The 23,291-nt window shown below is 45.0% G+C and overlaps 1 protein-coding gene across 1 annotated transcript in view; it reads left to right on the top strand.

The window, feature by feature from the left end:
* Positions 1–2,618: 2,618 nt before the first annotated feature.
* The window catches only part of ADAM17 (ADAM metallopeptidase domain 17), a 108,492-nt gene continuing 87,819 nt past the window's right edge, over positions 2,619–23,291 (top strand). Inside the window, exons 1-6 of the mRNA XM_073568206.1 lie at positions 2,619–2,774; positions 6,410–6,767; positions 17,616–17,748; positions 18,603–18,736; positions 18,979–19,067; positions 19,700–19,862. Of these exons, the coding sequence (XP_073424307.1) occupies positions 6,635–6,767; positions 17,616–17,748; positions 18,603–18,736; positions 18,979–19,067; positions 19,700–19,862 (652 nt within the window). The 5' untranslated portion in view covers positions 2,619–2,774; positions 6,410–6,634. The remainder of the gene's footprint in view (positions 2,775–6,409; positions 6,768–17,615; positions 17,749–18,602; positions 18,737–18,978; positions 19,068–19,699; positions 19,863–23,291) is intronic.

The raw sequence follows: 23,291 nt of genomic DNA, 5'->3' as shown, positions 1-23,291 counted from the left end.
AGTTGTGTCACCTGCAGACATTGATTGTGGACCCAGTTGTTCAGCCCACCTAGTCGGGTGCTTTGATGACATGTTCCTCAGCATACTGGTGGTGGTCAGGCTGGTAGTGGTCAGGACCCTGCTGATCTTTGAACAACACGGGTTGCAAATGACCATTCTTTTATAGTCCGCATTTTCGTTAAAAAAGTGCCAGACTGGGGAACACCTAACTCTTGTCTTGGGAACTTGCTGCGTGTTGGTGCTCTAGGGAACAGTTGCCCACCTTCTCCCTATGGTGATCCCACTGCCTCTTCCTGCCTGTTGCAGTGCTGCGGATCTCTCCCCCTGTGCGCTGCTGGCCTCGCTCTGCATGGCACCTTCCCAGGTTGGGTCAGTGACTTTATCGTCCACCACCTCGTCTTCCACTTCAGCACTATGCTCCACCTGACTTGTTGACGAAACATTATTGTTGGCAACTGTGTCATCATCATCTACCTCTTGAGACACTTATTGCCATTGCCCATCGTCGTGTTTTAGTGAATGTGGCTGCTCAATTATTTGGGCATCCCTACCCACAAGCTCCTCGTGTCCCTCTTGAAACATGCAGGGTGAGATGCCATCATCAATAAATGGAAATATAAGGAGCTAGTGTCCGAGAGAGGGATCACTTGTCTAATTAGACTTGCCATTGAGGGAGTAAGGAGGATCAGGGTGAAGATTATGTGGTCCAGACTCTTGGTTATTTTTTGTTTTGACCAGGGACATCCCATCCCACATCAACTTAGTGTCTCCCAGCAGCTGGCACAAAGACACCACAGTGATTCTGAGGACAGAAGACCCCTGATCCACATAGCACAGAATGGACCAGAACTGACAAGCTCAAGTGATCCCACAGCCCAAGCCTCCCAGAGTAGCAAGGATTACAGGTGTGCGCCACAGCACCCAGCTTAAGGGCCGAGTCTCACTGTGTTGCTCTGTCTGCTCCATTGTGACCATGCATAAGTGCTTTATTTTCTATAGCGCTCCGAAACTCACGTTTACTTATTTTTTGTTTTGACCAGGGACATCCCATCCCCCATCAACTTAGTGGGTGTCTTTGTGCCAGCGGCTGGGAGACACTAAGTTGATGGGGGATGGGATGTCACTGGTCAAAACAAAAAATAAGTAAACGTGAGTTCCAGACTCTTGGTTAGTAAGACTGGACCGTGTGGAAGACATGGTAGTGCTGGGAAAAATCCTGGAAGCATTATGTGTCATCTAGCCCACCTCCTGTTCGCACTGATCACTGACCTGGAAGCTGGACTGAAGTCCCCTGGATTTCCCTCACTGCCACCGCCCTTCTGACATCTCCTGCTGGGATAGAAAGAAAAGGCAAATGGGCGTCTATTGGAATGTGGCCAAAACTTGCTGCTGCACGTCCCATGGTTTTCCCCTTTTTCTTTCTTCAAAACATGGGAGGTATGGTGAACATAGCCTGAGGCTGTGTACGCAGAGTCTCCTTAGGGTAAGTGTACACATTAAACAAGATGGCCCTGATAAAATAATAAAACTCCCCTCCCGTGCCAGCGCAGTTCCCGAGATGACGGCACTCGCGATCCTGGGGCTTTGGTGCGGTAGCATGACATGTGATGCTGGCATCCAATCAACGTTGACATCACTGTCCCAGCCTTCATATGAATTGAACATGAAGAGGAAATCAGAGATCAGCCGCAGCCCGGACTTCCTGTTCATGCTCAATCTGTCTGAAGGCGGAGACAGTGACGCCAGCGCTGATTGGCACCGGCCATGACGGGACACAACACCGCATCACAGCCCCGGGGAGAGCGAGTGCCGACACCGCGGGAACGGCACCAACACGAGAGGTTAGTATAAGGGAGGGGAGTATAGGCTTTATTATTTTATGGAGGCCAAACCTTTTCATCAAGCAGGAGTTTTCCTAGCAGTGGATAACCCCTTTAAGTATCTGGTGCAGAAAAGTCTGCACCATCTCTGCATCTCTTGGCAGGAGAACCACAGCATTAAATACAAGCATTTAACAAATATTTTTAGTGCTGATTTGTACCCACTCATTAATATGAGTGAAATCTGCAGCAAAAACGCTGAGAAACTGACTTCCTGAAGATTTAAATCTGCACGGAAAAAATAAGCAACGTGTGAACGAGACCTCAGGATTCTCCTTCACTCTGCAGGCATCAGGAAAATCTTCAGGTTTTGTGGCAAAACTGAGCAGGAAAAAACAGCCACAAACACGCAATGTATGCACACAGCTTTACGAGGCTTTCGGAGCAGAAACTCAACAAAAATTCCATATTTGAATGAAGAGTTTTGAGATTTGGAGAGTTTGCCCTCAGTTTCCCTTCCAAAACCCCTCAAAAAACTCTGTATGCACATAGCCCAAAGTGTTTTTTTGAGGGGAATTTTGTAGCAGATTTACTCCAAAAAACGTAATAAAAAACCTGTGACCAATTCACACTGCGCACTGCTGAGCGCCAGCGGCTGCGCCTCGCACATGCGCAATGGGGCAGAGGAATGAGACATCTCCAGAAACCAAAAGTCCTACCAGAGCTCCTTTACGTAAACTACGTACGCCTACACGTAGCTTACGGCAGGCTGATCACATGCACCGAAGTGTAATTCACATGAGCGCAAGGATATCCTGTGGAATAAGTAGTTCCGGCCCTGTGTGTAGGAAGAGACTTGTTGCATTGAATGCGTCTCATTCGTTACCGAGAATTGTGTGTATCCGTGCGCTGCGGTCTCCGCTGGGCGAGCGCATCCAGATTCACGACGAGCAGGTACGTAACGTATGAGAGTTTTTATCACTGCAGCTGTCCTGTGTTATGGCGCCTCTCTACCGTAGAGCACCCAGTATGGTGTGTTTTTCCCTTCCCTTCCTCTTTCCTGGTAAAAAAAAGCCCCATTTCCTCCTAATGTTTTGCTTTGGACTCTTTAAGGGGCTGTAATGGCCGAGTCTGATGCCAGTTTTGTGCCATTCTTGCTTCCTACAGAAGTCAAGGGAAGTGTCACACGCCTGACACTTGTTACGGGGGAGCAGCCGTGGAGTGGGCGCAGTGTTTATCAGCAGAACCATCAAAATCCACAGAAAATGTTGATAAAATCCCACGTCTCCTACGTAGGCGTTTAGTAATGGGCGTTTCTATTCACTGACAGCAAGCGGGACCTGGAAAAAAAGCTTCCTCAAAGCTCAGCATCAATTCACCCCATGATCTAGTAACTTTTTGATATGCAACAGTTAAATTGGCGCCTAAGATAAAGTCTGCCCCCCTCCGATACCCGAAGCAAAAGGGAGCGGGGCCCGGACTACCCCTTTTTAATTTTGGACAGGTGTGCAATACCTTGCGCTCACACCAGGTGGCAGACGCGAGTCGCTGACCCCATTTATCAACCGAAACCAAAGCAGGTGGAGTCGGATGACCCCTTGGAGGTTTGTTCACACGCTGCGGTTTTTTCTCCTCGTGGTTTTCATGGGTAAAAAAATAACAAATAAAACATTGCTGCATTTTACTGGATCAGCAGAGTAAATGAGATTTCTGAAATAGTTATTTTTTTTCCTTGCAGATTTGAAGCAGTTTCTTATCTGCAGAATGTCGATTCTTTCAGCCGTTTTGCAGAGTTTTTCATCCGTTTTAATGAATGGAAAAAAAATGCATATATTTTATGCTGCGTCTTTCCTGCCAATACTCCTGGTATTTGGTACCCCAAAAAATCTTCTGCAAATAGTCAGTGTGTTCACTTACGCCTTAAAGGGGTTGTCCGGCATTGGGGTACAAGTCTATGTGACTGCTGAGACTTGCGAATCCATACAGCGAGCGCAGTGTGCACTGTCAGGATTTCTGGTGCCGGGAGCGCAAGTATGTGATTTGCATCCATGCAGTCACATGCTAACTACAGCCATGGCCAAAAATTTTGAGAATGACACAAATATTAATTTTTACAAAGTCTACTGCTTCATTTTTTCTAATGGCAATTTGCATATACTCCAGAATGTTATAAAGAGTGATCAGCTTAACAGCAATTACTTGCAAAGTCAATATTTGCCTAGAAAATTAACTTTATCCCCCAAAACACATTTCAACATCATTGCAGCCCTGCCTTAAAAGGACCAGCTACATCGTTTCAGTGATTGCTCCATTAACACAGGTGTGGGTGTTGATGAGGACAGGGCTGGAGATCAATCTGTCATGATTAAGTAAGAATGACACCACTGGACACTTTAAAAGGAGGCTGATGCTTGGCATCATTGTTTCTCTTCTGTTAACCATGGTTATCTCTAAAGAAACACGTGCAGTCATCATTGCACTGCACAAAAATGGCCTAACAGGGAAGAGTATCGCAGCTAGAAAGATTGCACCTCAGTCCACAATCTATCGCATCATCAAGAACTTCAAGGAGAGAGGTTCCCTTGTTGCCAAAAAGGCTCCAGGGCACCCAAGAAAGACCAGCAAGTGCCAGGACCGTCTCTTAAAGTGTTTCAGCTGCGGGATCGGGCTACCAGCAGTGCAGAGCTTGCTCAGGAATGGCAGCAGGCAGGTGTGAGTGCATCTGCACGCACTGTGAGGCGGAGACTCTTGGAGCAAGGCCTGGTCTCAAGGAGGGCAGCAAAGAAGCCACTTCTCTCCAGGAAAAACATCATGGACAGACTGATATTCTGCAAGAGGTACAGGGAGTGGACTGCTGAGGACTGGGGTAAAGTCATTTTCTCTGATGAATCCCCTTTTCGATTGTTTGGGACATCTGGAAAACGGCTTATTCGGAGAAGACAAGGTGAGCGCTACCACCAGTCTTGTCTCATGCCAACTGTCAAGCATCCTGAAACCATTCATGTGTGGGGTGGCTTCTCAGCCAAGGGAATGGGCTCTCTCTCAGTCTTGCCTAAAAACACAGCCATGAATAAAGAATGGTACCAGAATGTCCTCCAAGAGCAACTTCTCCCAACCGTCCAAGAGCAGTTTGGCGATCAACAATGCCTTTTTCAACACGATGGAGCACCTTCCAATAAAGCAAAGGTGATAACTAAATGGCTCAGGGAACAAAACATAGAGATTTTGGGACCATGGACTGGAAACTCCCCAGATCTTAATCCCATTGAGAACTTGTGGTCAATCATCAAGAGACGGGTGGACAAACAAAAACCTTCAAATTCAGACAAAATAAAAGCATTGATTTTGCAAGAATGGACTGCTATCAGTCAGGATTTGATCCAGAAGTTGATTGAGAGCATGCCAGGGAGAATTGCTGAGGTCCTGAAGAAGAAGGGTCAACACTGCAAATATTGACTTGCTGCATTAACTCATTCTAACTGTCAATATAACCTTTTGTTACTCATAATATGATTGCAATTATATTTCTGTATGTGATAGAAACATCTGACAAACACACATAAAAACCAGAGGGCAGCAGATCATGTGAAAATATAATATTTGTGTCATTCTCAAAACTTTTGGCCATGACTGTAGACATGCACGGCCTCGCTCAATACAAGTGAACTGAGCGAGGCTGCGCACGCCTAGTTGGAATGTGGCCGGAAATATGCCAATTGCATACTTGCCAATGCTAGAGAATCCTGACCGTGGGTATGATGGGAAGTTTCATAAGTCTACAGTCACGTAGTGTACCCCAAGGGTAGACAACCCCCTTTAAGTGGGTATATTCTTAGGGTTAGGTCATGATTAGCAGAAATTGAACATTTTCACCCCTGATATTGGGCTTATGATATTGATGACTTATCCTTGAAATAGGACATTAATACCAGATCGGCGTGGGGTCCTATACCCGGTACCCCCACTGATCAGCTATTTACAGCCTGGATATAGACAGTGAACGGAGTCAAAACAGCGCTACTCGGTTCCTTTTCAAGTATCTGTTGCCAAAAACTGCAAATCAGCTCCTATTTATTACAATAGGAGCCAAATTATCTGAGAGCGTCCTGCCTAAAAGGAACCACTCATACTCCGTTTCGTCCATATCCAGGCACTGTCGGAGCTGAAAACAGCTGATAAATGGGGGGGTTACCGGGTATAGGACCCCCACTAATCTGATATTTGTGTCCTTTAACAAAGATGGGTCATCAATATCAAAATCCTGGGGGGGACTCCAATAAAGGTCTCCACACTTGTGAATTTTGGCTAACCCTGCTGATTGCCAATCATCTCACCGTGGGTATGGGGGTCCTTCACTTCCTCAATAGCAGATGTCTGACTCTGCCTTATCTCCTCTCATTATGGAGGACTCGGTAGATTTTGGGCCAGTCATTGTACAGGGAGAAAAGTTTTTAAGGAGATGAGTCCCCTTCATCAGAGAGTGGGCGAGGGTCCCGGACCTTTGATCCATTTCTACACTAACGGCATACCTAAGTGATATCGATGACTTTCCTTTGTCCTCAACGTGCCTTGTTTTTCCCTCTTTCCAGACCGGTGCGGTAACAATGGTTGTCACGTTGCCTTTTTTTACCATCATCTGAGATGTGAAGGAAGCATTTTACAGCGATCAGTATTTGCACGACGTTACACTTGTCATGTGGATTATCGCCCAACTCATGCGCATGGTGAATGGTCCTCGGGGGCAGTGACCGTGTGGAGTTTTGACGTTTGGTACACGGAAGTTCAGAAACAAGGAAAGGAAGTGAGGAAAGAAGATGGAGTCGGTCAGGTCTTGCGGTTACATCAGTTTATTTTTGGTACTGTCCTTATTGGTCGTCTTATCACCAGAACGAACAAATGGTGAACGGACACCTGCGAGGCATCAGCGGGATAGCTCGGGACAGCATGGTAAGAGCAGCGGGGTAATGTGTCCTGTATAATTTATACGCATGAGTTTTTTGTATGTCACGCAAACGCATGTAAAATACGTCCCCTGTATGGACCGGCTGCCGATCTCCCGACCTGAACTCAATAGTCTCATAAGCCTTAAGTTCAGGACCGGAGACCCGCGGTGGTCCATACATGGACCGTGTTTCATAGATGTCTGAATTCATCATAAAGGTTATCGTATGGGCAGTGGCGTAACTACAAAGTTATGTTATGAATGGGTCACCGAGGAGGAAAAAACCTAAACATGCTAAGCCCAGAAAAACCAGAGAGGTTGGTAACTATGCAGATTGCAGATCCCTGATCCTACCACACAACTAGCAGCAGCCGTGGAGCGTGCCTATGATGAACCTAGACGCCTCGTCACGGCCGGAGGACTAAATAAGCCTAAAGCAAGAAAAGGGAAAACTAACTGCCCCAGAGCAGACCCCAAAGGAATAGACAGCCCCCACACATGTATTGACGGTGAAACAAGATGAAAACACAAACAGAGGTAGGAAAATAGGCTGAGCAAACGATGGGGCCCAAACTAACTAGAGAGGATAGGAAAGGAAAGACACTGTCTGCAATCTGCCCAAAACCCTACAAAATAATGTCCAACACTTCTGATAGCAAAATTAACCCTGAAGTCACTAGACTTCTCCCACTATATCAGCACTCTGAAATATTCTGAGACAGAGCAAAAAGAGGCCAATCTAATAAGGTACAAAAAGCAAATTGGCAAATACAGATAAATAAGAGTGGAAATTCAGCACAGCCCAAGCCGGGGGGGCTGGCTGACCACACAAAAAAACTGAATAGAACAACAAAATCAAGTGTGAACATTAGCAGACAACTTAGCTTGAGCTGACTGGAACAGAGCTGAGAACCAAGACCTGACAAGCAGAAGGAATCACCAGCACCAGAGTAGGGCGTCGGCTGTCTTAAATCCAATCTGAGATTCCTGAGGTCCAATCGTCATCCTCATTATCAGGTGGCAGATCTCTACTGATTAAATCAGCCTCACTACCTCCTGTTACCACCAGAGGGAGCCTGACTGGTAGACCAGAAAATGAACTCACAACAGTTATGGGCCCCGGTGTGAACTTTCTAATGGGGCCCTCCCCATGCCAATATACACATTTCCGCTCCGCACACCTCGCACACACGCGGCTCCGCTCCGCACACCTCGCACACGCGCGGCTCCGCTACGCACACCTCACACACGCGCGGCTCTGCTACATCCACCTTGTAAACCCCTCCTGACCCCACACATAAACTTTACCTCATTCAGCACCATGACAACCAGCACAGCAGAGTCCTGCAGACACCGAGGCTCCTGATCATGTGACCCCCAGACTCCTCCCCTCCTGTGACCTCATCACAGGTCCTATGCGCACATTAGAGAAAACAGCCTAGCGACGTCATTGCTGGCTGTGAGGGGCTGCTGTCAGTGTGGTGGGTCTCCGTGGGAGGGCGAGGATGGGGTGCATGGGGAGGCGTAGTGGCTCAGTGCAGTGTGGGAAAAATAGAGTCCCGGGCGGGATGCAGGTGGGGGAGGTAAGAAATGTGATTGGCTTGCGAGAATCATGACGGTTAGGAAATATGCCTGCCAGGTCCCTTACTTCCCCCAGGCCCGGTCGCAGTGGCGACTGCTGAAACCGTGGTAGTTACGACTCTGCTTATGGGATCACCTATTAGCGGAGAAAGCCAGTTATAAAACGGTTGGTACTGCACTAAAATAATGAAGGAAATGTCTCGATAGGAGAAGGATGTGCTGCTGCTGTAGATTGCTATCAGCATATCCAGTCTGGACAGTTCCCAGCTGCTAGAAATATTAGTTTTAGGGTTGTTTTTCACCTTCCTTAGGCCACCAGCTTACATAGTTAGCCATATCGGCCAGGCAGTGCTCTCTGGGAAGATGATATGCAAAGCTGCCTCTCTAGCGACTCTTATTGAAGGTAACATCCTGATAATACAATGTCCATCCTTTAAATGAGCCCTGCCACATGACTTTGGATGCCACTTTCTGTCTGCAGGAAGCTGTGTCGGGGATCTTGCTCCTCATCATCGCAGTGCAAAGTACTGGTTGGCTAAGTGAGAACCCTGTGATAGAGGCTTAAGCCCCCGTTACACACTGCAATATCGCTAGCAATATCGCTGTAAAGTCACCGATTTTGTGACGTTGCAGCGATATTACTAGCGATATCGCTGCATGTGATACTTACCTCCGACCGGCTCCCCCGCTGATTATCGCTGGTCGCGCGAGAAGCTCCTGGACCGTTCCTCATCGGCCGCTTCCTGTGGCGCCGACGAGCGAGGCGTGGAGGCGGGCGGGAGGACGCCAGGATCACCTCGTCTGACAGGTAAGTAGCGATCCCCGACCCCAGCGATATCGCTGGTGAGATCTGCCTGTTTGGCAGCTCACTAGCGACCACTTAGCGATGCACCAGCGATCCTGACAGCGTCATATCGTTGTCGGGATCGCTGGTGCATCGCTAGGTGTAACGGTACCCTAAGGGGGTAATGTTTATTGTAATGGAGCTGGCCAGGAAAGTGTTTGTTTTGTTCTGGTATACAGCCTCCAGGTGTGAATAAAATTGTTCCTTATCAAAGAACATCAAGCAGAGGTTTTTAAGACGTAAAACAGTTTGCGTTGTGCAATGTAAATAGTCCTTTAGGTATAGAAAAGGTATGTTTTTAGGGCATTGGCTCACTGCTTTTGTTATTTTTCATCAGTGTGGAATCCCTTTAAATATATATTTTCGGTATATATTATGTATAGAAAACCTCTGCCCAAATCTACAGTCTGTGCTGGTGCCCATAAATGGGATTTGCATTGTCCTGTAGTTATTTGGCATGGGTTCAGCATAAAAAATAAACATTGTTCATATACATTGATTTTTTTTTTTGTATGGCACGTATTTTTTCTTTGGGTACATACCAATATATTGTATATTTAAAATTTTACTATTTCACTTCTGCATCTCTTTGTCTTCTGTATTATCATATCTCATCAATGGAAATGCTGGTTCTCTATGAAAGAATTGTCTGAGAAATGTGATTTAAAAAAAAACAAAGCAAAACACAAACAATATTCACCTATTTAATCCCCCATAACTCTACTGCCGGTGGTCCAATGTCCCCGACAGGAGGTCCGGGTTACTTGACCAGCAATGACTTGTACAGCCATGTGACCCCCTTGCAGCCAATCACTGGTATCAGCAGTCATCTGCTCTACGTGCTGACATCATCAGTAAGGTCAGTGATTGGCTGCAGCAATGACCTGTCGTACAGCCATGTGACCTCCTCACAGCCAATCACTGGTATCAGCAGTCATGTGCTCTACATGCTGACATCATCAGTAAGGTCAGTGATTGGCTGCAGCAATCACCGGAATGTATGACATATCCTCTGCAGGGAAGTAAACAGTCCGGCACGGAGGGGATTGATCAGGCAAGAAAGGTGTGCGTTTTTTTTTTTAAGTTTATCCCATGTTTTGGCTATGTGCCCCTGTTTATAACTCTGAACAACCCCTTTTGACATATTGGTTTCAAATGTCTCTCCTTTCACACTTCCTTGGTGATTACAGGATTTCATAATTTTATCACTGGTATATTTCTGTATTTCGACACAGCATTTTCCTGGTCTTACAGTGATTTCCGCCTGTCGTACAGTAATGGTGACTGAGCTGTACAGTAGGGTATTGTTCTGCCTTACCACGCTTTATATAAGCCAGACATGGGGGTCGATCTGTTTTTATATGGATTGCTGTTCACACCACAGGCTGCCATGTAAGACCGTCAGTAGTTTGCCGGGAGATTCCAGCAGCCGTCCGATTTTGGAAGGGGTTGATTCTCGAGGAAACAACCGGTTTAACTCTGGATCCTTTGTATCCAAATCTCATCTTTAACCATTGGATTGGTGAAAATTGATGACTGGTCCCAAATATTCCATCTGTGTAAATGGTTTTGTGGTTGAGCCTGGGCCCAACGGCTCCGGTCGCTCTCTGAGGGACATCCGGACTTAGCTGAGCACAGTGTGTGGCGATCAGAGAGTTCTGATAACTCTTTAATCATGGTCATGCCATGAGATGTCAACGCGACCCGGCAGCTTTGACTGTGACCCGTGGTAACGCTACCGCCAGTAACACCATCGGTCAGAGCGCTGCGCGGTCATGCTGTCAGATGTCAGCGGTGACATCCGGTAAAAAGCTTTCCGCAGGTCAGCAGGCGTGGGCTAGTGTGCGACTGCTGCTTCCATCGGGCTATGTCTGCTGTCACTGGTAACAGTGACAGCAGGTGCCACTGAAGAGAGATGGAGTCTCATCTGCCGGCGCCTATGCTCAAAGTTTAACCCCTTAAGCCCCAGAGGTATTTTCGTTTTTACATTTACGTTTTCATTTTTCGCTCCCCTTCTTCCCAGAGCCAATAACTTTTATATTTTTCCGTCAATATGGCCATGTGAGGGCTTGTTTTTTGCTGGACGAGTTGTACTTTTGAACGACACCATTGGCTTTAGCATGGCGTGTACTCGAAAACAGGAAAAAAAAATTCCTAGTGCCGAGAAATTGCAAAAAATGTGCAATCCTACACTGGTTTTTTGTTTAGCCTTTTTGCTAGGTTCACTTAATGCTAAAACTGACCTGCCATTATGATTCTCCAAGTCACTACAAGTTCATAGACACCAAACTTGTCTAGGTTCTTTTTTATCTAAGTGGTGAAAAATTTTTTCCAAAGTTTGCTTTAAAAAAAAAAAAAAATTTGCGCCATTTTCCGATACCTGTAGTGTCTCCATTTTTCGTGATGTGGGGTTGGGTGAGGGCTTATTTTTTGCACGTCGAGCTGACGTTTTTAAGGATAGCATTTGTGTGCAGATACGATCTTTTGATTGCCCATTATTGCATTTTAATGCAATGTCGCGGCAACCTGCTACACCGTTTAGCGACTGGGTTAATCCTTTTTTTCTATTGATTGGGCGATTCTGAACGCAGTGATACCTAATAAGTGTGTTTTTTTGTTGTTGTTTTATTTTGAAAAGGGCGAAAGGGGGGGGATTTAAACTTTTTTTTTTTAAATTTTTTCATATTTTTTAAAACTTTTTTAAAATTTTGGCATGCTTCAATAGCCTCCATGGGAGGCTAGAAGCATCCACAACTCGATCGGCTCTGCTACATATAGGCGATGAGCAGATTGCCTATATGTAGCAGAATTAAAGCATTGAGTGCCGTGGCGATCGGGTGCGGGTGCCAGCTGTATGTGATAGCTGACACCCCGCAGTAACGCTCACAATCGGTGCTAGCACCGATCGTGGGCATTTAACCCCTCTTATGCTGCTGTCAGTAGTGACAGCGGCAAAAAGATGAGATTGCGTTGTCCTAATGGTCTCCATGGAGACCCCAGCTCCAAGATGGTCCTTTGGGGTTCTGCAGGTAAGGTGGCATGCCTCTTTCCCTGCCTGTCAGATTGTGGGAACATTTTACACAACATTTATCCTGCTCTCTGCTTTGAGTGCTTACACCGGGGTTTCCATGTAAATCTCTGAAATATGTGATTTAGACAGAACCCCCGGCGGAAAATTCCCTATGAGGCAGGTGAAGGTACAGTAGACACCATCTGACCTGTGATCCGGTGGTGTTCTTTTTAGGATTGCATAAAAGTGCCATCGGCCACAGTTTTGTGCACTTCTGAAAAGAAAGACACCACGGATCACAGGCCAGACGGAGTCCAGAATAACTGCTTCCTCATTTATTGAATGGATCCCTTGGGGATTTCTTCTGAATCACGTCACTCAGAGATTTAGATGGAAACACCAAAGTAAGTGCTCAGCGTAGAGCGCCAGATAACTGTGATCCCAAACGTTATGTAAAATGTTCCCAATAAAAGCTTCAACTCAATCCACAAAGAAAGCAAGTCCCCACTCAGATCTATCATCTGTTAACAGAAATATAGGGGGCTTCCATCTTACAGGTAGCACAAACGCTCTGAAAAAGCTAAATGGCAGCTCACCCGCCAAAAGAAATTCAGCAAAAACTCTGCTCCCAAATCCAAATACCCCCCCCCCCCTCTGAGCCCCTGTGTGCCCAAACAACATTTAGCGCCCACATGTTTGGCATTTCTGTAGTGATGAGTCTGCCTAATTTACAGGTGCATGTCTCCAGAAGAGGGTCACTTATGGGGGGTTCTGCAGTTCTGGCACCTCAGGGGCTCTGTCAATGTAACATGGCACCCTCAAACTTGTTCAGCAACATCTGCACTGTAATATGGCGCTACTTCCCTTCTGAGCTTTACACTGTGCCTCATAAGTAGTTTTTGACCACATACGGGGTATCGGTGAACTCAGGAGAAATTGCACAACAAACTTTGGGGTCCGTTTTCTCCTTTTGCCCTTGTGAAAATACTAAAAAAGATTTTTGTGGGACAAATGTGTTTTTTTTTTTTTTTTTTTTTTTTTTTTTTACATTTTTAAAATTTTTATTTCGTCTTAAAATATAAATTTCTGTGAAGCACCTGGGGGATTCAAGATGCTCAATACACATCTATATAAGGTCCCAAAGGGGTCTGATTTTCAAAATGGTGTAATTTGTTTGGGGTTTCCACTGTTTAGGCACATCAGGGGCTCTTCAAACGCGACATGGCAACTGCTAAGGATTCAGTCAAATTTTGTATTCAAAAAGTGAAATGGCGCTCTTTCCCTTCCGAGCCCTGCCGTATGCCCAAACAGTAGATTTCCCCCATACTCAGGAGAAATTGCACAACAAAATGTAAGGTCCATTTTCTCCTGTTACCCTTGAGAAAGTAAAAAAAAAATAGGTCTAAAGGAAATTTTTTGTGATAGAAAAGTAAATGTTTATTTTTTCTTTCCACATTTCAAAAAAAATCCTGTGAAGCACCTGAAGGGTTAATAAACTTCTTGAATGTGGTTTTGAGCACCGTGAGGGGTGCAGTTTTTAGAATGGTGACATTTTTGGGTATTTTCTGTCATATAGGCCCCTAAAAGTCACTTCAAGTGTGAGGTGGTCCCTAAAAAAAAAAAAAAAAAAAAAGTTTTGTAAAAAGGAATTGCTGGTCAACTTTTAACCCTTATGACGTCATAACAAAAAAAATGTTTCCAAAATTGTGCTGATGTAAAGTAGACCTGTGGGAAATGTTATTTATTAAATATTTTGTGCGATATGACGCTATATTTTAAGGGTATAAAAGTTAAACTTTTGAAAATTGCAAAATTTTCGCCAACTTTCCATTTTTTTCACAAACACAAGTAAAATCAAAGAAATTTTACCACTATCATAAAGTACAATATGTCCAATATCTCGCGAGAAAACAGTCTCAGAATCACTTGATTATCGCCTATGTACGTTCATTCTGTTAGCGCTCCAAATAGGCTGGTGACAGTGTATGTTGGTTTGTGTATGTTTGTATATGTTTGTGTTTATGTGAGCTCAATTGCCATGTCAAGGCATCCTTCGTAAATTAGGTCCCTGTCCTGATATGTCACCTCTCCTGGACAAAAAAAACTACAATTTATGTGGCAGGAAGGGACCAGCTAACTGCTTAAAATCAGCTGTGGCTGATGGGAGTGGGAGTGCACATGTCCAAAAAGCTATGATTCAATCGGAAAAAAAAGGACCAGCACATCTAAACTAGTGTGCCAACCAAAAAAGCATATAAACCGCAAATAGTAAGGTTGCATCATAATATACAAAGAAGGATTATGGTATGTTTCCAGGTTCCGTATTAGCCATGCTTTGGACACAGCACATGTCTGCTCTGTCCAAAGTTCTGCCAGCTTTTGTATGCGCCATGATTACGCATGTGTTCATTGAACCAAGCGGAAATCCTCGCATCCGATACATTGGACCGTGCTATTTATCTTGCGAAGACAGCGCCAGAGGCGTCCCTGCACGCATATTGGAGATGGGATTTCATAAAATCCCATCCACTATGCTGTAACATCTGGCTGCTGCGGTTTGGACGCTGCGGCTGTATGCAGCGTAAAACCGCAGCGTTTACTGAACATGAAAACATACTCTTACTCTAGAACATTTAAACTGCATTGCTGCTATAGGAAATAGGAAAAAACGCTATATAATGTACACATGAAATATTCTCACGCTGCTAGCGGGGATCTCACCAAGATTACCGCAGTTCAGCCTGGCTGGGAACTCAGCCTCAGCGACCGGAGGTAACCTCGATGACGTCCCTCCGGTCACTGACGCTGCACTCACCAGTGGTTCTCAGCTTGGACAGTCACATCTTGGCACCGTCCAGGTTGAAAACTGTATATCCCTCAGACATGGATTACGGTGTGGGACAGAATTACAGACAGGTATGGTATATTGTTGTTTTTTTTATTTTAGATTTATTACAGGAGATCGAGGGCTTCGGTGGAATAGGCGTTAGGTGAGTATAACTGTGTTTGTTATTTTAAAATAAAAAATTAAAACTTTTGTTTTATTTCTAATAAAAGACTACTCTGGGTTTGTCTTTATTTACCATACAACTATAGGATTAGTAATGGATAGGTGTCTTATAGACGCCTCTCCATTACTAAGCCGTGGGCTTGATGTCACCTGACAGTACAAAGGTGACATCACCTGACAGTACAAAGGTGACATCAACCCTACAAATATGAACCCCACTTGACATCGGTACAGTGCAAGTGGGAAGAGCCGAGCAAAGCGCAAGAATTGGCGCATCTAATAGATGTGCCTTTTCTGGGCAGCTTCGGGCTGCTATTTTTAGGCTGGGGGAGCCAATATCCATGCCCCCTTACCAACCTTAGAATACCAGCCCCCAGCTGTCTGCTTTAGCAAGGCTGGTTGTCAAAAATGGGGAGACCCCACGCAGTTTTTAAAATTATTTAAATAATTGAAAAAAAAAGTGTGGGGACCCTCCTTTTCTTGATAACCAGCCTTGCTGAAGCTGACAGCTAGGGGATGCAGCCCCCAGTTGTGAGTTTTGCCTGATCGGTTATCAAAAATACAGGGGAACCCACTCTGTTTTTTTTTTTTTTTAAATTATTTATTTACAACGCAGGATTGGCTGATGAATACTCCCAACCGCCACTCCTGCTTTCATTCTAATTAGTGGTAGCAGGTGTTGGATGATGGGATCAGTAGTCCCATCAGCTGAGACCAGTGACCGGAGGTAAAACTTATACTTCTGATCACAGCTGAGCACCTCACGCTGTCTTTTGACAGCGTGGGAACCGCAGCTCTATAACCGGCGGTGATGATTTCCCTGCCGATCAGAAATGGTGTTTGCTGCGCTGTCATGCCCATGACAGCGTGACAAACACCCGGTGTTTGGACAGCCGAACCCGAACAGTAACGCTGACTTCCTGGAGAAGTCCGTGTCCGGGATCTGTGCCTGAAAAATAGGTGTTCGGTACGGACGCCGAACTTTACTGTTCGGGTTCACCCATCTCTAGTTTTCACCGCAGGCCATTCCAAATTTTCATACGATATGGGGATGAGATTTGGTAAAAATCTCATCCACTTTGCTTGTATGCTTTCAGTCAAAAAATGTGTTCAAATCCAAATTCCCAGCCATTTATTCTGTCTCCCTATAATGAGGCCACACAAAGGATAAGCCGAGGCCTCTGGTGTTTGTCATGGGGGCTCATGAGTAAAGATGGAGCGTCAACCACAGATTACATGACAAAAATTAGGTAATGAAAACCAGTTTTTCTTTTTTCAATATTATGGCTTTGTATACATTTTATTTTACATTTTTGCACAACTTGTCCCTTCTAGTATTTCATTTTGTTCTTTTGAGGAACAGCCCTGGCCCTATAGCGGGAATATCACCAGGAAGAATACTCGCTGTGTATTTTTATTATTCCATTTTTCGAGGAGGATTTATTGTTTACCGCATACTGTGGTTAACATGAAGTGCAGGAAATAACGAGCCCGCGGGGAGAGCTAGCGCTCCATATATTTAACAAGCTGAGGGGATCGCTTTCTTCCAGGCATCTTGGTGGTACTAGCGGGAGCCATAATTCTTAGTGCAGGACACGTAAACCTCTTCCCACTGACAGAAGGCGCGAGTGTTCAAGTGGCCGTCTGGAATGAAATCTTGGCAGACGTCCTGCAGAGACTGATGTGATTGATCGGAATCCATATACAGAGGAAGCGCTGGCAGAGCATTCAAGAAGGAATATTCTCCATTTATATATTGTGTTGCCATCACCAGATTTGGCGTTGAGTCACCGCATGAAATTGTTCTCATCCAGGGTATGAACATCGCGTCCTGTAACTCTACCACCATAGCTGCATATGTTCTCCACTCGAAATGTAGACCGTCTAGTGATCCCCTGATCTCCTGGTATCTCATGGCGGGATCCCGGTTGTGCGTCCTTTGTGGCACCCATCCAACTCTGTACCCTGCATCACAAGTGAAGGGTGCGCATGGGTTGTTATGGGTTCCCCACTATCTTGATTCCCTCTGAGAAGCCCTGGTATTTATAGGAAACTATGATCTTCACTACATGCTACAATATTTAAAGAGTAACCATCACTTTTATTTTGTTTTCTCCATAAATCAATAATTCACTTGAAAATAAGAAAATTTGAAATATATCTTATCAGAGAAATCTGCTCCTTTTTCTTTCAGGACTAGTCATTCACTCTCAAAATTCTCAATTCATTTGTAAAATCTGTGGCTAGTTAATACAGGTTTCCCCATTGCTGAGATGGGAGATTACAGTTGGTGGCGCATAAAGTTCTATGGAGAACTTGCTGCAGAATGTCTGTGCTTTATATCCCGATGCTCCTGCTTTATAATCCTCCATGTTCAAATGCAACTTTTTTTTTTTTTCTATCCTCAGCAAACCTAGACACCATGTTGTCAGAGTATGACGTTATCTCATTGTCTGGTATCCAGCAGCACTCCATCCGAAAACGGGATCTGGAGCCGCAGTCTCAGGTGGAGAGGATGGTGGACTTCACTGCCCTGCACAGGTAATCCACATCGGACCCATCCTGACGTACTGGGGTTACATGGCCTAACATCTGTTCCTGACCAAATAGAGATTAGGTCTATAGCGGTGGGGGGGAAGCTCTTGAATACGTCCAGTGAGTAGAAATGTATATGAAAGTGGGCGCCTGTGTACTTGGTGCACCCTTGGCGTGGCCGAGCGGCTCCGTGCACCATTCCACCCCTCTATGTTGAAGGACAGCGCTGTTTGCAGCCATCTCTCCCCTCTGCTGCGGCTGCTCGCTGCACTCCAGGAGAGGAGGGCTGTGTGCATGTGCATGTCCAAGATTTCCCTGCAGACCGCGCTAGCTCCAGGCAAGCCAGCACTGTGAATCAACACACAGGAAAGCAACTGCCTGCAAAATATGGGGGACAAGGGCCATAATTAGCATTTTGGATGAAAAAGGATTTTTATCAGAATGGAGTGATAAATTAAAGGCATGTTTATTATAGGGGCCAAATTTACTCTATGGTCCCTTTAAACCATATCTGACCGACTTTTGTTATCGGTTTAGTCACACAAATGTGCAGAAAAATAAATTGTAGTAGAGGTTTTTTCACTTTTTATTCACTGTCATAAGCCACGCATCCTGCCAAGTCTACTGTCCTAATTGCATCCCCCTCTCATCCCAAAAATGGCCACAGATGGGGGGATATTTGACGAGACTCCTAAAAACACCCTGCTCTGGTGCCACTTTCCCATATATCCATGACCTGGACAGCCATAAATTGAACTAATCAGTCATCTTTGTAATGGTTTCTTACCAGTGACATGCAAAGTGTTAGAAAATAAAGATTCTTTTTCAAAAGTTCTAAAAAAATATTTTTGTATTTTTAGGCATTTTAAATTGTACCTAACCTCGGATGCCGATCATCTCTCTGAAAATCTGAAGGCTGTTGTACTGGATGGGAACGGCAAAGGAAAGGAGTATCACATAAAGCGCTCAGACTTCTTCACTGGGCATGTAGTTGGTGAGTGCCACAGCAGACCTTACTGCAACCAATAAATGCGATTAAAAAATATGAAATTGAGCTCAGAGACAACTCGCATGTGGAAGATCCCCTTTATCGGGAGCAGTTTTGAGAACCCTATAGCATTCTTATGTTTCTCATAGTATACATATCTCTATCCCCATCATTATTATTGCAATTATTATTTTTGACTGATTTTGTTATTTTTTTACTGATGTGTTTTTTTTGGTTTCTTTTTGCAGGGGAGCACAATTCAAAGGTCATAGCACATATTGGTGATGGTGATTTTACAGCACGGATCTCGGCAGATGGCGACGAATATAACATTGAGGTAGGACTTCTCAACAATTCCATACGCCAGCTTCTGTTGTGTTGCTTGTTCTCCTGACGTGACTTTAGTAAAAACTTACCATCACATTGAAATTACATTTCTGGAACATGTTGGTGTTTTTTTTTTTTTTTTCTTCTGTTATTCCTCCTGCAAATTTAGGAATACATTTAAAAAACCGTTGTGGGTGTGTCCGTACCCAGTCTGACATTATTTGCATTGATTGGTCAGAATCAGAACACGCCCCCAGCTGTCTTGTACTTGTACATTTGAAGGAGGAATAGCAGAGGAACAGCACAACCCAGAGTTCTAAGAAAACATGCTGCAGACTTGAGACTTAAACGCAGACATGAGAGCAGGCGACAAGTCCTTTTTAATCCCTATTTTTCCACGTGTATCAATATCATTCACTAAAATTACATTTAATATGACTAGCCCTCCCATTCCTTGTGGTTCTCAGGCCATCATGTCTGCAGAACCAAATTCTATGTAGATTTATCAAACTTATTATTTATGGTTTTTAGAAAAATCAAGTTATACCTAGGCACACTTGTTTGTCTCCAGGATATATGGATCTGTATATACAGTTTTCATTTTTCCACAGCTCCTGTTACTTTCAAACCCTTTTCTTTCAGCCACTGTGGAGGTTTACCGGGAATGCCTCGAGAGATAATCTTTTGGTCTACCGATCCATAGACATCAAAGAAGTGTCCCGTCTCCAGTCCTCCAAAGTGTGTGGTTATGTCAATCCTGAACAAGATCTCTTTAGAAATCAGGAGTCTAAAGAAACTCATAAAGGTACTGCCTAAAACTCTTTAAAGAAGTCCTGTTTTTGGTTTTATTCCTGCTGCTTGCCTTAGGATAGTTTCACACTAGGGTTCAGCAGAGCCACGGAGGGCTGCGTAGTTCCTCCGTTATGCTCTGCCCACTACCACACCTCTTCCTTCAGCTCTGCCTACATCTGCATGCGTCCTGCATACCTATCTTTAACATTAGGTACGCAGGCCATGCGGATGTATGCGGATGCAACATGTTGCATACGACGCAGCTCGGCGCAGCGTCAAAACGACACATGAGGAGGCATCCGCATACATCCGCATGGCCTGCGTACCTAATGTTAAAGATAGTGAGGACACATGCAGACGTAGGGGGAGCTGAAGGAAGAGGTGTGGCAGTGGGTGGGGCTTAATGGAGGAACTACGCAGCCTCCGCAGCTCTGCCGAACGCTAGTGTGAAACCAGCCTTAGTATTCTGTTTTGTTTTTTTTTGTTTTTTTTTTAAATCTACCATATGGTTACAAAATTAGGGGTTTATTTGTGGTATGTCATTTTTATGGTCATCACATAGGAGACTCTATGTGATGTATAGACAGCAGTCTCAATGAAAGCAATGTGGTGTGTGTGTATATATAGCAGTGTCAGTCTCTCCTGTGTACAGCAGTCTGTGTCTCCAATGTGATGTATATACAGCAGTCAGTGTATCCTGCATGATGAATATAGCAGTGTATTCTATATGATGTATATACCACAGTCTTTCTTCTATGTAATGTACATGCAGCAGTCTCAGTGTCTCCTTTGTGATGTATATACAAGTGTCTCCTATGTGATGTACTTACAGCAGTCTCAGTGTCTCCTATGTGATGTGTGTACAGTAGTCTGTGTCTCCTATGTGACGTACGTACAGCAGTCTGTGTCTCCTATGTGATGTATGTAGTAGAGTAGAATCGTAGAGTTGGAAGGGACCTCCTGGGCCATATGGTCCAACCCCCTGCTCAAAGCAGGATTCGCTAAATCACATCACATCAATGTATGTACAGCAGTCTCAGTGTCTCCTATCTGATGCATGTGGTAGAGACTCAATATATGCAGCCCTTAAGAGCAGGAGGCAGAGTTGTGTGTTGCTCTTTCTCGGATACATTGAAAAGTCTGCACTCAGAGATGTAAGTGTGAATTGGGAATTTTATAATGCTTCTGTTAATCATTGTATGGGCTCGCCTTTATCACTATAGTGTTTTTATATAGCCATATTTATTTCTTTAACTGCATGAAAGGACATGAATAGAATTAGAGAGCCAGTACCTTTGTACCAAGGGAAAGGGTCTAAAAAGCTGCTGGGAGGGATTTCGTAAGTGAAGTCATCCTGGAGTTCACAGGAAATAAGAGACTGGCTTCCTGTCTACACATTAGTGACTGTGCGGGAGAGGTAGACAGACTGAAGATCACAACAGGACCCAACATCTTATCATGAAAGTGTGGTGGGATATATTGCCAAACTGGGCTGAAAAAAAGACACGGCTAGAATATATACTGCAGTGCTACATTCAGTGACGATTCTGATTTACAGCCGATCTGTCATCTGATGCTTTAAATTGTGGTGTCTAAGATGCCTTGCTAATGGGAAGGCAGGAGGTGTAAAAGGCCTGATCACCAAAACATGGATCATTGGCAAGTGAATCCTCCGCCGGACATAAAAGAAAAAAAAAAATGATCATGTTAGTGGAAAAATCTAATAGTTGTCTTTCTGGTACCATTTATGGTTCCCAGGTGCGGTCATTAACTAGCGTGTTCTATCTGTTGTCAGCTGCGGACGACACAGATTTGACTCCAGTTGGCAGCATTTGTAGTCATTGTAACGTCTCCTCCAGACGTGCACAGGTTTCTCATTGTCTGCCTCCGCGTCGTACAGCAGTAATGATCATCCTCCTAGAAGGGGAAAAGAAAAGGCTTGAAATTATCAGTAAGTGGCGCTCCTCCACCCCCTCCTCCTCGGCTGCCCACTCACTTGTAATGAAGAACAGCTCCTGCGTGGGGTGAATCTTGTACTAGAGCCAGGCACACGAGCGGCAGGGGAGCGTCTCCTCTGTGTGGGATCCTGTGCAATTACATGCACTGCGGCTCTATGGGAGGCAGATATTGTCCGCACATCTGCGGCACATGCTGTAAATTGGGGAGTAGTGTAGGAACGGTAATGGGTGACAGCGCTGTGATGCTTTTTGACCACATTTTTTTTGCAGAGGACTGGTAAATTAGGTGGCTTGTATGTACCGAGATTGTACATGGCTCTGCTTTGTGCATTTTCATAGATTTAGCTTTAATTTTTAATAACATTAATAGATTTTTAAGGTGCTAAATGTGCTGTACCCTAATCGCCCCTTTTTAGGAAATTACTGTAGCATTATATAATAAACAAGTTATTACTGTCTCCTGCCGCACACATGCAAAATGCCAATGTCACAGGGTAAGTGGGGATTTGTTTTTTTTTGTCTTGGGGCATTTGGGTATTTTAGAGTGAGGTCTTTCTGTAGCACTTTGAAGTGGTCATTATTCAGATAAGTAGATGGTTCAGGAGAAGAGAGATAAGGGTCTCAGACCCCTGCTATTCATTGATGTATTAATTGCCACCTCATTCTTCTAGGGCAGTGGCGGCAAACCTATGGCACTCGTGCCAGAGGGGGCACGCAGAGCCCTCCCGGTGGGCACGCGTGCCATCTCCTCAGGTCTAAAAGACGGCGGTAGAGGGGGGGCGGTAGAGGGGGGGCAGCAGAGCAGCGGGTCACAGGAGGCAGGAGCACTGGCAATTAATATTCATTTCTCTTATAGCGCGCACAGTGTCAGCCACAGCCGCCAGCTCCTGCAGCCGCCAGGCTATCACGGATTCACCTCTCTCCACTCCCATGGGCGTGGAGTGAATTTTCATTCCGTTAATGAGCGGGGACACGTGACTGGCTGTCCGCAGATGCCGCTGGCACAGGAACAAGATGCTGCGAGGGCTCTCTGGGAAGGTAAGTATGTTTTTTTTTTTTTTAATGCTTTTCTCATGGGGGCCATGCATACAAGGATAGGGATGAGGAACAATGCATACCATGACAGGGATGAGGAGCCATGCATACAAGGATGGGGATAAGGAGCCATGCATACCAGGACAGGGATGAAGAACCATTCAGACAGAGATGGGGAAAAGGAGCCATGCATACAAGGATGGGAATAAGGAGCCATGCATACAAGGATGGGAATAAGGAGCCATGCATACAAGGATGGGGATAAGGAGCCATGTAGACAGGGATGGGGATAAGGAGCCATGCATACCAGGATAGGGATGAGGAGCCAGCATACCAGGATAGGGATGAAGAGCCAGCATACCAGGATAGGGATGAGGAACCATGCATACAAGGATGGGGGATGAGGAGCCATGCAGACAGGGATGGGGATAAGGTGCCATGCATACCAG

The sequence above is a fragment of the Dendrobates tinctorius genome, unplaced genomic scaffold (assembly GCF_039654945.1).
Source record: "Dendrobates tinctorius isolate UK_male_01 unplaced genomic scaffold, ASM3965494v1 ptg000021l, whole genome shotgun sequence".
NCBI lineage: Eukaryota > Metazoa > Chordata > Amphibia > Anura > Dendrobatidae > Dendrobates > Dendrobates tinctorius.
The sequence above is the reverse complement of the archived record's forward strand: the minus strand, read 5'-3'. Positions and strand labels throughout refer to the sequence as shown.